Here is a 12536-nt window from a genome sequence, read left to right as displayed (position 1 = left end):
CCTGCCGATGCAGGGGACACGGGTTCGTGCCCCGGTCCGGGAAGATCCCACATGCTGCGGAGCGGCTAACCCCGTGAGCCATGGCCGCTGAGCCTGCGCGTCCGGAGCCTGTGCTCTGCAACGGGAGAGGCCACAACAGTGAGAGTCCCGTGTACCGCAAAAAAAAAAAAAAAAAAGGGGAGGAATGTCCGACTGTATTTTTTCAGAACGAAAAAATATTCCTGGTGATGAGTTCTAGAATATGGCCGTAACTGGAATGGAGGTAAAGGGCTCTAGGATGACAGTGAGAGGCCAGATTATTGGATGGTCTATCCACATGAATATTAGGCCTCTGCCTGATTCCTCCCACTTTGAGTTCCTTTCCTGGGACTCTTTCCTGTCACGAGGTCTCCATGGAATTGGTATTTCCTACAACTCTAACCTTCAGTCAGTGGCATGACTCTGGACAGGAAGGGAAACATGGGGCAGTGAGAGAGGGCTATGACAGACATCTGTTTTGTTTTTGTTTTTATTTTGACACTCAGCCTTCACTCACCTTCTGGAAACAGTTATTCTCTTGCCCTCTGGGAAACTAAGCCCATTCTCAGTCTCAGTCCATGTGCAAGTGGAGTAGTTGTTCCCCGACTCTCCTACTTTAAGGATGGGTATACCACTCGGGCTTGGCCAAAAAGATTGTTCCATGATTTTGGCAACAGTGAGAGATGGGCATAGGACCAAGCTAGAGACAGTAAGGCACAATAGGACTTTTGAAGGGACTAGTGGAAGAGATAACCCATTTTTAGTTGCACCTGAAGCTTGGAAGATATAGCTATGAAGTTGCCATCAGAAAGTCTCACAATGAAGCCAGTCCAGAATATAAAGCCAAGAAATGGATAGAAACAATACTGATAACATCCACTGAGCCCCAGTATGAACCCTCTTGCCTAAGGCTAGCCTCACTCCTAGGGTCTTTCAGGTAGCTGAGCACAGTTCTCTTTTTTAAGTCAGCTGAATTGTGTTTGCTGTCATTTACATCCAAATAATTCCTCACATTGTAAGGGAGCTCTCTATCCCTGGCTCCTTCTTCCATGCTAGCACACTAAATGTATATTACCTTCTCTGTCCTTCAGGTTGCTTTCTATAAAAGGGGATAGAGAAACCTGATTCAAAGAGTTGTAAAGATTAAACAGGATACTATACATAAAAGCATAAATTTGTTTCACAGAATTGAAGTACAATAACAAGCAGTACTTAATTTTTCTAAATTAAACTAAATCTGGCTCAAAGCCCCCATTTTAAGGTGTAGAAAGATATCCAGTATTAGTCATTACTTGGGGCCTTTTGCCTATTTAGTGTAATATTCACTGTCAAACAAATATATAGGAAAGAGCCTCTGATTTAAGTCCACCATGGTGGGACTGGGATATTCATTGTCCAGGCCCATTTGGTCCATTAAAAGGCCAAATTAACGGCCTTGGCTTCACAGCCTCTATGCTAAGCATGGGCACTGCAGTATTTTACTGAAGCTCCCAAAATAATGGCACTTGATGATTAGTCATCTCACCAAACATTATTTCATCCCATAAAAAATCGTGCTGTCTCCTAGAGGACTTCCACACAAAAGCCATCCACATAAGGAACTCTTTTTTACATCCTTATTCTGGAGTCATTGGAGCCACTGCTACCTTGAGTCAACTCTCCTTCTTTCAACCCAGCACTTATATCAACCCCCATCTCCTCTCCCCTGGGAACACCCAGGTAAATTCTCCTCCCACATGAGAATCTGGACTGGACTGTACAACAGGTATCTCACAACTTCTGTTTGGGGTCAGGAAACATGAAAGCCATTAATAAGCCCTTAGACCAGAAGCCCAGAACTTCCTGTAAGACAGAAGGGGAAAGTTAGCTTTTATTCCTCATGGAGTCCCCTCTGGCAGGGAGTGGAAACAGCAATCCATAGCTTGGTAAAGTATCCTGCCTCAAATGAAGGATGCCTAAAGCTGGGCGAGCATTGCTACAGAGGAAAATTACCCACCCTTGTCATTGTCAGCCCAACCGCCTTCCCACAGTGAAGCACTGCTAAACTTGCATAATAATCAGTTCCTTCCCTGCCTGCCCACCCCCACCCCACCTCACAGAAGGAAAGAATAAACCCTGAGTTTCCTGGGAGAGATAAGGAGGCAGCCTCCACAAGTCTTTGAACTGTCTCTTGGCCTCCCTAATGAAGACCAAACATGTACTTGTGTCCCCAGGAAAATAACAGCCTAATTTAGGCTCTAATCCAGGACCAAGTAGAAGTTCTAGAAGAAAGGCCTCAGAGAAGAGTCTGATCTCATAGCCTGGACCTCTTCATTGAGACTGCACATTGGGGCACAGTTGTCAGTGTTAATCCCTGTGAAGGCTGCCTAAAGGAATCTGATCCTCTTAGGTAGCACCTGGCACCAAAGAAATTCATGATGCCTGAACCTGTGATATGGGGTTCCTGTGCCCAATCCACCTCGAGGTACCAGTTGATTCATCCATTTTGCTTGCCCTGATATTAGGTTTGGAGTGTGGGCTTGCGGCTGTAAAAATCCAGATAGACCATTCCTGTCACATTCAATGTCAGTGACAATTTCTTCAGGCACCACAAAATATCCTGTATATGAAACGCCTCCTGAAATTGCCCAACACTGTGATCCTGAGTGTGGGCACAAAGCACATGAAATCTTTTTCTAGAGAAATTGATCCTGATCTCTCCAGTCATTGTTCAGCTAATATACTTTCCTGCCTTTTATGACAGTCCTTTCCCATAGGAACAGGAGTCTGGGGAAAAGGAAAACAGTCCTAGAAGCAGAACAAGAGTATGGGATCACTCCTGGATGGTGTTGCCACCTCATTTGGACAGGTCACTTTATAGATGTTCTGAAGTTGTAAACTCAGCCTCGTTTCCGCATGTAATGTTTCTCTGAATGGAAGCAAACATCTGGGCACCGGGTATGACTTGTTATGTGACCCCACGCCAGTAACTCATCTTTTAAGCCACTACCTGTCCCTTGGTTAAAAGTCCTCAGGCCATGGTTACATAGAAAATATCCCAGGATGGGAGTTAAATGCTGTGAGTTCCCTAGTACGGGCTTTTCCACCAATTGGGTGACTCATTTTCCCTGATGTTTCAGCTGTGAGAAGCACATTTGAAATGATGGATGTGCTATATTAAATATATTGATAAGAGCAGAAACTAAACCTTGCAATCTGTAGGGTTTGCTTCCTCTGTAAGTGTGGCTGTCTCTACAGGAGCTGAAGGTTGCCTCTTTAGCCCTATGGTCTGAAAGCTAGGGCAGAGGGGAGGGACTGGGGGAGCCAGCATGAGCTATATTGCACCTAATTTTTTCTCTCTCCCAAGTCTGAAAACTGGCAATGGTGAATCACGTGGTTCTAAGGCCTCCTTTCACTTGATTATTCATGGTGACCCCACACCACCTTTACCTGCATGCCACCTTTCCCTCCTTCTTTGGATGCTCCAACCTCTTTGTTTTTCTTACCAGCTACCACTCTACTTAGCCATTAAACAGCTTTGACCTTGATGATATGAACGTGAATGAGGGCAAGGATACACTTGACACCTCTGGCCACTTTTGCTTCAGTAAACTGAATGGGGTGTCCAAGAAGAAACCCTTGTCTTAGGAAGACTTCTAAGACGGTTCCAATGATCCCCACGTCCTGATAGTCACACCCTTGTGTAATTACTCCTCTCCTTGAGTGTAGGCTGGACTTAGTAATTTGCTCCTAATAGAATAAGGAAAAGGTGATGGGATATCATTTCCATTATTAGTTTACAAAAGATTGTAACTTCTGTCTTGCTAGCAGACTGTCTCCTGACATTGATGAAGCAAGCTGCCATGTTGGAGAGGCCCACATGACAAGGAACTGAGCCAACTCTAGCCAACAACCAACAAAGAATTGAGGATCTCAGTCCAACAGGCTTTGAGGAACTTCATCCTGCCAACAGTTGTATAAGTGAGCACGGAAGTGAGTCCTTCTACAGTCAAGCCTTCAGATGAGACCCCAGCCCCAACTGACACCTTAATTGCAGCCTTGTGAGAGACCTTGAAGCAGAGAACCCAGGTAGGCCTTGCCTTGATTCCTACCCACAAAAACTGTGAGATAATAATATGTGCTTTTTTAAGCCACTAAATTTGGGGGTGTCCTTTATACAGCAATAGATAACTAATACACCGCTAAATTACTGTAATCTTGGTGAAAAATGTAGCATGACTGGGAGGGCAGGCACCGAATAGCACGTCTCCCTGATGACATTCCTGGGAATACTGTCTTCATGCGCAAAGATTATCCAATATACTCTTATGCTAAAATGGTATCATTGTGCTCTACAAAGCCCTGATTAGTATCCAGGAGGTACTGGAGGCATAGGTAGGGTTGTGTTGGGTGGAATGGATGGCCAGTATGGGATCATGAGTAGTGATGATGATGTCATTCTTTCCCCTTCTCATTTTTCTCTTCCTTTCCCATTCATTCCACCATTACATTTTCCTTACTCTCTTTCTCCTTTTCCCCAAAATTCTGGGTGACTGCCTGATGACCACTCCTGTAAATATGCTATTAAGCTACATATCCTAAAGAAATTTCCTTGAGGAGCAGCTCTTCCTGTTCCTCAAGGTGTTCTCACAAGCACAGTGACCTCATTGTCAAGCTCAAAATGTGCTTTCCAAACAGATTAACACCCCATGTGTAGCAGATTGTTAAGCCGGACCCACCCAGTTCCTAGACGCTGCCCTGGCCAACCCAGTGTCCACAATCACAAAGCCCATTTATATACACCCCACTCAATGACCACCTACCTATGAGATACTCTGGAATCAGCAGCTTCTTTCTAAACGAAAGTAAGTCACCATCTTCAGGAAAATATTCATATCCCTTGTCCTTTTCAGAGCTGCCAATTCAGTCTTCCCTACTGCTCCAGTAAGGGTAGAGGAAGGGGAAAAAGTGAACTGCTACCCATTTTCATTAGGGTAAGGTTAAGGGGTGGGGAACATGGCCCATCACTACAAACTTCATGAAGGAGAGAAGGGCTCTCAGTTGCAGGTGACATTTAATCCTCACCAAGAGATCTAAGAGGAAGATTTCTGTCTTCCACTAACCTCAGGGCCTAAACACTCTCCAAAACTTTCTGCAGGAACAAGGGTTAATTCTGGCTACATTATGCCAGAGTGACTTATCCGACTATAGCTGTATATAGTTCAGGATAGTTTGAGAGCAGATAAGACAGTTTGAGCCAAGTTCTGGACTTTAAAGGGTTTTCTCACTTTGGAAAAGCCTGAAAGTTTCTAGAGTAAATTTTTGTACTTTTTTTAATAGAAAAATAAAGTTTTTTAAGTAGGGGACATCTGAGCAGGATCAAATAAAGGACCCCAGGATGAAACTGAGGAGGCTGCTGACAGGCTCCCTGCAAGGAACTCGTCATCTCTTAGACGCCAAGAGAGGAAATCAGTATGAGCTGAACTACTCCTTCCTTTCTCTACAAACAAGTTCCAGGATACCCAAAACCCATGCCCCCAGTGCAGTACACAGAGAGCACTAATGTTTCTCTATTAGAAGAAACATTTATTGAGGAGGATCAATACTCTCAGTTGTACTAAAGAAAGATTGTTTTCATCAGAGGATGTGTTATCATGAAAATTGCGAGGTTTTCTCAACAACGACTGAGTTCTTTGGAGAAATTTTTTCTCCCTGGAAATGCTGGAGAAGCAATTTCTGTTTGAATAGAAGAGTCAAATCTCTGAACACAGTGCCTTCATCAGGGTGGCCGGAGATACCTGGCATTCTTGATACACGCAGGTGGGGCTTGGATTGGGTACAAGCTCCCTGGAGGACAGGGAAGAGAGTTGACTCTGGCATAATACCTAGTCCTCAAAGGCCACAACTTTCTGGTGATGTCTGATCCTGTCTCTGTTCTGTCTAACACTTGTAAGACAACTCTGGTCAACAGAAACAGCTTCTTGATTTGAGGACTTGGTACATGCCCATTCCTCTTGCTGTGGGTCAGAGAGAGCCCCACAGTTGGAGGGATGTCCCTTGTCAGGCTGTACCTGGGTCTGCAGTTTCTTCTTGTGCTGACTTAACTCCAAGGCCTCAGATTTGAACCTACATGCCAGCTTCTCCTCTAGGATCTTCCCAATGGCTGTCGTGAGCTCCTGAGCTTCAGGAGGCTCATAACTCACAAAGATAGCTGCACTTTCAACTGAGTCTTGGTGCTGCACAAAGGTTGACATGAATTTGGCTTTTGGCTGGGGACTTTCCTGGTCTTTGATTTTCCTCTTGGAGTCAATCCACTGGAAAAATCACCTCATCTTTTTTCTGAAGTAACTTTCTGGAGGAAGCTGTTCATTCTGTGACAGAGGTGGGGAAGTGTCCTTTAATTTTCCTCAACAGGGTGGCTCTTCTTTCTGCCTGTAGATGTCCCTAGTCCCGAATCCTCACTTCTGTATTCTCCTGCTTTGGAGCCCGGAGGTCTCAATCTCTTTGCAACAGGTGGGAAATTCTTATCCTGGCAGTTCCATAAGACATGCTTAGAGGGATCCTGCCTCTGCTCCGTGCTGATCCCACTGTCCTCCAAGTGGACATGCAGCACCTGGGAAGCTGCCATGTCCCCAGTGGAGACACTGTGGACATGAACCAGTGAAGACTTGGAAGGCAACCTACCTGAAATCAGGCGCATGTCAGTGGGACAGTGTACGGCCTGGCTATGCTCCTTACCCTCGAATTTAAACTTTAACTCACTAAGCAGCTGGTTTTGAAGGTCTGATAGTTTAGAATCTTGGGGAACAGTTATTTTCGGTGAGGGACATTGGGTGGTCAGGGTAGTTTCTATTTTATCCATATTGACATATGCCATTTGGGAGCTTTCCAACTCGCTGGTGGTCAAGATGTCACAATATTGTGATTTAAGAGCACACAGCTCCTTGGCCTTGAATATCTCCCTGGATACATTGGACATGAAAGAGTGTTCTAAATTCTTCCCCACTATCTCTGGGCCCTGAATCATTTCTACTCTATCACTGGCGTTCATGTTCTCATCCCTTGACTCATGTCCATCCCCGGCTTGCCTTATGAGCACCTCTGGGCTGCATCTGTGGTCTAGTAGAGTCTCACTCTGACTCACTTTGTCTTTGTTTCTGTGTGTGAGCGGCTGAAAAGTCTGTCTGCCATGCTCAATTGTCTGAACGTCCTCTGCAAGCCTTTGGTCAATATCAGAGTGTGATGGTTGCGAGGCCCACTGTCCTTCTTTGTCCACAGATGAGATAACAGGAAGAGGATGATCCAGCACCGGGACTGAATTTGTAGTTCTCACCTTGTTTCCCTGAGAAGTTTTAGAACTTCCTTCAAGGGGCTTGGAAACCTCACCTTTGGAATCCACCCCAGAAATATGGGTGGTTGAGGAGGGAAAGTCAAATTGAGGAAGAGACCATGTTTTGGCTTCCCTCAACATATAGAATTTTATGGATTCAAGAACCTTGAGGGGTAGACCCCATCTCTGAGTCACACGAAACCTTAAAATATGGGCTTCTAGCACCTTTCGGATGTTAGGATCAAGAAAAGAAAGCTCTAGAGTGCTAATCTGGTGGTAGACTTTACCTACCATTGCACTTTTTGAATCTGCGTCTTCCATATCGGTCTGGGAACTCCCAGAAGGAGGCAAAGTATTGTCGTCAGCCAGCCATGAACGACACACACCTATAGGAATCCTACCTGCACTGATCTGCCAAGACTTCGTGCTCACATGTAATCTAAGAATGGTTTTTCTTTGATTCCAATCTATGTCCTTCCTTGAGACATTTAATAATTCATTCCCTGAGTGATTCCTTGAGTGACACACACAGTTAGTTTTTGTCTCCAAAGCAGCCCTCAGACCCTGCACTAGGTAACATTCTGAGACCTCTTGTGGGACTATCTTCTGGGCTCTTCTCTAGGATATAGCCAAGATTCTTCCTCATGTCATCCCTTAGCTGAAACTTTGTTGGGGCCCTCTCATGGAAATTTGCTGGGAGACCCAATTCAGTCTTCCCTATATCCTTGCTATCCTTGCACTGAAGCTCAGAGATTTGTAAGTGAACATGTGTGCCTCTCTGCTGAGGTACTTCTTTTAATTTATACTGAGGCTCCATCAGTGCTGGGGACTCTAGATTCCTACAGGCTTGGAGGCCCCATCGTGGAATTAGCCTCCTTGGAACGTGGAGCTCCAGTTTCTCCTGGGGTTCACTGGTGATAGGAAAATGGCCAAGGACAGAGACTGGTTCATAGGCATGGGACGACCAGTTGACCAATGGGAGGTTAAGAGCTTGAGGACAAGTGGCTTCTTGAGATTTTTGGAGCACAGGAACTAAACCCCACAAACTTTCCTGTTGTTTCTGCAACACGTGCCATTCCAGGTGTTGATTTCCAGTCGCGATATGAAAGTCCGACTCATTCTGGAATCTATGGAAAGATACTCCATGGTCCCTAACCTGGGATGGAGAAGAAGATGGTAGAATTGGGAGTTGGGATTGAAGGTGGGCCTGGGGCTGGACCTGAGTGAAAGGTAGGGGCTGGGATTGGGGTTTAGTTTGAGGCAAGCGTTGTGGATGTACATGAGGGAGCAGAAGGGGATGGGAATAAAGAAGTGGTGGAGATCCTTGATCCCGCATTTTGAATGCAGAAGCATTACAGATTCCATTGAATAAAACAGAGTGAGACTCTAGTGGGGAACTACTACTAGAAGCCAGGAGAGTAGCCACTAGGGACTCACTGTGCAAAGAGGGAAGACCCCAGAAGAGCTGGCTATATTTCTGCTGCAAGTTTTCCCCCAAAGTCATGTCATATAGGAGCTGCTGACAAATGCGCAGCTGCTCTGTTTTGCTTTCCCTGTTCCAGCCAGTTTGGGGGGCTCTAGTGTCCTTTACATCAAGTGACTGCAGTGAATTCCCTGAAGATGTCTGTTGGCATTCTGACATTTGTTTTGAAAATGGTCCCTCTTCCTTTTGTTCCTTCTCTAAACTCTGGAGAGCCATTTTCTTTTTTATTTGTCTCTCCAAGAGTCCCTGGATGTTAAAGCCAAAGAAAGAATGGCTGTTGGCCTCCACGTGCTTGGTAACAGAGTCTCTCCAGAGACAGGTGTCTGGTAGATGGAGGGAAACATTCTCTCTCTGAAAATCAGAGTGTGATACTGTGGGGAGGAACACGTTCTTGGCATGAGCTTGCCACCAGGAGAAGTCTGAAATGGACAGGCTTGAATGCTCAGTGCCTCTGATTGTTGAAACACAAGGGGATAACCCAGCAGAGCTATCTGGAGATAAGTTCTGCAGAACAGACTTCAATAAGATGGAAGTTGATTTAGGTTGAGTCACAGATAAAGTGCACTCTGGCTGTGGTGAAACAGACAGAGTTGGTGGTGCATGGTGACAAGCAAAAGAATCGGGGTGATTCACTGCCTGGGACAAATCTGATAAGGGATTGATATCTTGGGAAAGGGTGGGGTCAAGAGAGAAAATGGTATCTGGAGACAAAGTGGCCTCTCGTGGGAGAACAGGATCTGCTGTCTGAGTGTCATGTGGTAGGAGAGGGGGAAAGGCAAGGGGTTGGGGTGGGGAATAGTCCACTGGGAATTCAAGGAAGGAAAAGGCTCTGGTGCCAGAGAGTGACCCAGTGGTGAGGGTGAAAAAAAGTCAACTAAGAGAGTCATTGGGTTAGGGGAGAGAACGGAGGGGGGCAGTGGGGAAGGCTCAGGCAGAGATGCTGGTGTTAGGTCTCTTGAAGGGCCTGTTGAGAAGGCAGGGGACGGAGTAAATGACGACTCAGTCACAGGAGCTGTGGAAGCCAAGGGGGACACAGAGGAAGTAGAATCTTCCAGGGCCTCTGGGAGTAGCAGCCGATTGACCTCAGCAGTTGCATTATTACACACCTCACAGAAGGGGTCTGGACATTAGAGCCGACGAAAGCAGGTGGTGTCATCGTGCCGGCCCAGGGGGCTGCAGAAGACAGGAAGTACAAAGATGCAACCAGGAACAGAACACACATGAGACCCTGACAGGTCTGGCAAAAGTATGGCTGCCCAATGTATACTATCCTTTCACATTCTTTTACTTCCTTAATCTCACAATAAATCTTTTATCCCCCTCCCCAAGCCTTTCACATTCTGAATCTGAGGATTTTCCCTCCCATGTCAATACCAGGCTTCACTGAGGCCCTAGAAATTCAAAGACTCCACTAAAAAGCGGGATACAGGAAAGAAGGTAATGTTCAGTCACCTTTGCAGAAGAGAAAGCACCTTCCTTGCCTCCTCATCTTCGCTCTGGCAAGCTCTCCAACCTGGGAAACCAGGAGAGTGATGAAGGTAGAAACAAGGAGACCTTATAGGAGGCTTAGTAGAATGTCCTTTAGTGGTACCCTTGGTGGATTGGACTTGGAGAGCCCCAAGAACTAGGAAATAGGGTCAGATCACATGGTCAATGATGATAATAACAAAGCTCAAATATATGTTGCTTTATCATTCACAAAGGGCTTTCATATGTATTCTCCCGTGTGATATTCAGAACCACCCTTTGAGGAATACAGGTCAATGGTTATTTACCTCAGAGAGGAATCTGATCATCCAGGAAGTCAAAGGACTTTTACAAAGTCAGGACACAGAAGTTCTGACTCTTGACATCTCACATGGCCACCTGTTGGGAAACACCCATTGCCCAGGTCCATCACTGGTTCATGCCCAGCGATGAGCAGAGCAGGGAGTCTGAGCAGTGTCTCAGGCTCTGACTGCCCTCCCACAAGCCTCTCCTCTGAGAACTCTGGTTTCTGAGAGAAACTGTATCTAGCAGTTGACATCCTCAGAGATCAGGGACCTTGGATGTCATGGAAAAGGCAGGAAGGGTCACCCTTGGAGAGTTCAGCTGGGATAGGCAGAACCTTACCTTTCGGTGTTCCACCTTTCCTTCTCCTCTTGGCTCTGCCCTGACGCTGAGAACAAAAAGAAAAGAATGAAGGGCTGGGGCTCATTTCTCTCGCTCCTCTCTAGGAAACTCAGATATTCATTACCCATGAATAATATGACTCTATTTTAATTAATAGAACTTTATGTTCCTTCCTTTTATCAATTTTAAAGGCTTAAAATGCTTTCGATTTTTTTCTTCTTTGACAAACTCAAAGAAGGACTTTTGTCTATGAGATCCACACTTGATATTCTCAGTCAGAAGTCATCTGCCCAAGGAGGGCATAGCATCTGAGGCCAACAGTCACGTCCATGTCCCTCAGATGGGACCCTGTATCCTGGAGCTCAGGCTCCAGCCTCTGCTCAGAGGCTCAGCATTGCTGCTCTGATCAGCCCAGCACAAAGGAAGGCTTTGTTGAGTGATGCCTGACGTGAGAATGTACTCATGATCAAGCATTAGGGAACTCTGTTCTCCTGCAGAGATCCCACACTCTCTAAATAACCCAACCCAGGACCACAAAGTTACGGCAAAATTATTGCTTGGGATTTTATCCTGGAATCTCCAAACAGTCAGATGGGCCACAGGCTTCAATTGGAAGCCTTAGTCCCCCCAGAAATACTGGCCCTGCCTGGCCTATGATGTTCTATCCTGTCCTTGAACTTCCTATCTTAGGTGTGTCTCTGACCCAACCAATCTCACTGAGAAACGTGAGCACGGGAACAAGAAAAGAATCATTCTTTGAGAGGCAACTTTTGGTTCCAGCTCCAACATTTAAAGAGCTTGGGAGTCATTACTCCAGTCTTTAGAAGAAGCAAAATCGGAACCAATTGAAAGTCAGTGACTTTTCTTGTAGCATTAGAGAATTAAGGTCACAGGGCAAATCACTCCAAAATCTTCATAGAGGGTGAATGCAGAGAATCACAGTTGAGGTCAGCTGACCTCAAGCAGGGGCCACTGGAGCCATAAATTGATAGGAACACTTAAAAGGACACTTTTACAAATCGCTAGAGGATGCCTGTGGGCTAACATGAGAGCGAGAAACTCCTAGGCTCATTATCTTAGGGGGGCCTCCACCTATTCATGGGTTTCGCCTGTGGGAACCCCACCAGGTTCTCACAGTGAAGAGCCATGAAAAATTCTGATGTTTCTGGTGGAGGAGTGTGGGAATGGGAAGAAAAGTAACAATTTTGAAAACATTCTGAAATATCCCCTGAATGTTCTCCATAACAGAAGCTTACTCAGCAGAGGAAAAGACTACCAGAGACTTATCCCACATGGGAGAAGGGAAATTATCCAATTCCAATTCCCTCTAGCCTTCCTATCTCTTCTAAAAAGTGAAAAGAAAGAAAGAGAGAAAAGTGGTAGAAACATCTGTGAATAACCCAAGGACACAGGCCCACTAAAAGATTTAATCATATCCCCTCCCCCCCCCCCGCCCCGCCCCGCACCTTACTACCACATCAACAGGGCTCCAGTATGGTAACAGGATCATAGCCGAAGGACCTGCAAGGCATAGGCTCTATATAAGGAGGAGACAGGGAAATCTGAAGACACCAAGGGAGACTAAAACAAGGACACTATAGGAAATTGAAGTCT

General features: G+C 45.8%; 1 protein-coding gene and 1 long non-coding RNA gene across 2 annotated transcripts in view; one reads left to right on the top strand and one right to left on the bottom strand.

The window, feature by feature from the left end:
* LOC141278984 (uncharacterized) overlaps positions 1-12536 on the top strand; it is a 34104-nt gene that overhangs the window by 1325 nt on the left and 20243 nt on the right. The window contains exon 2 of the long non-coding RNA XR_012332576.1: positions 3829-4086. This is a non-coding gene — a long non-coding RNA (uncharacterized lncRNA). The remainder of the gene's footprint in view (positions 1-3828; positions 4087-12536) is intronic.
* LOC141278920 (spermatogenesis-associated protein 31D3-like) lies at positions 7661-8831 on the bottom strand. Its single transcript, XM_073805688.1, has one exon. The coding sequence runs from the start codon at positions 8829-8831 to the stop codon at positions 7860-7862; it is 972 nt and encodes a 323-aa protein (XP_073661789.1). The 3' UTR covers positions 7661-7859.

The sequence above is a fragment of the Tursiops truncatus genome, chromosome 6 (genome assembly GCF_011762595.2).
Source record: "Tursiops truncatus isolate mTurTru1 chromosome 6, mTurTru1.mat.Y, whole genome shotgun sequence".
Classification (NCBI taxonomy): Eukaryota; Metazoa; Chordata; class Mammalia; order Artiodactyla; family Delphinidae; genus Tursiops; species Tursiops truncatus.
The sequence above is the reverse complement of the archived record's forward strand: the minus strand, read 5'-3'. Positions and strand labels throughout refer to the sequence as shown.

Coding starts and splice junctions, on each gene's coding strand:
- LOC141278920 (XM_073805688.1), bottom strand. CDS start 8,831: ATGACTTTGGGGGAAAACTTGCAGCAGAAATATAGCCAGCTCTTCTGG.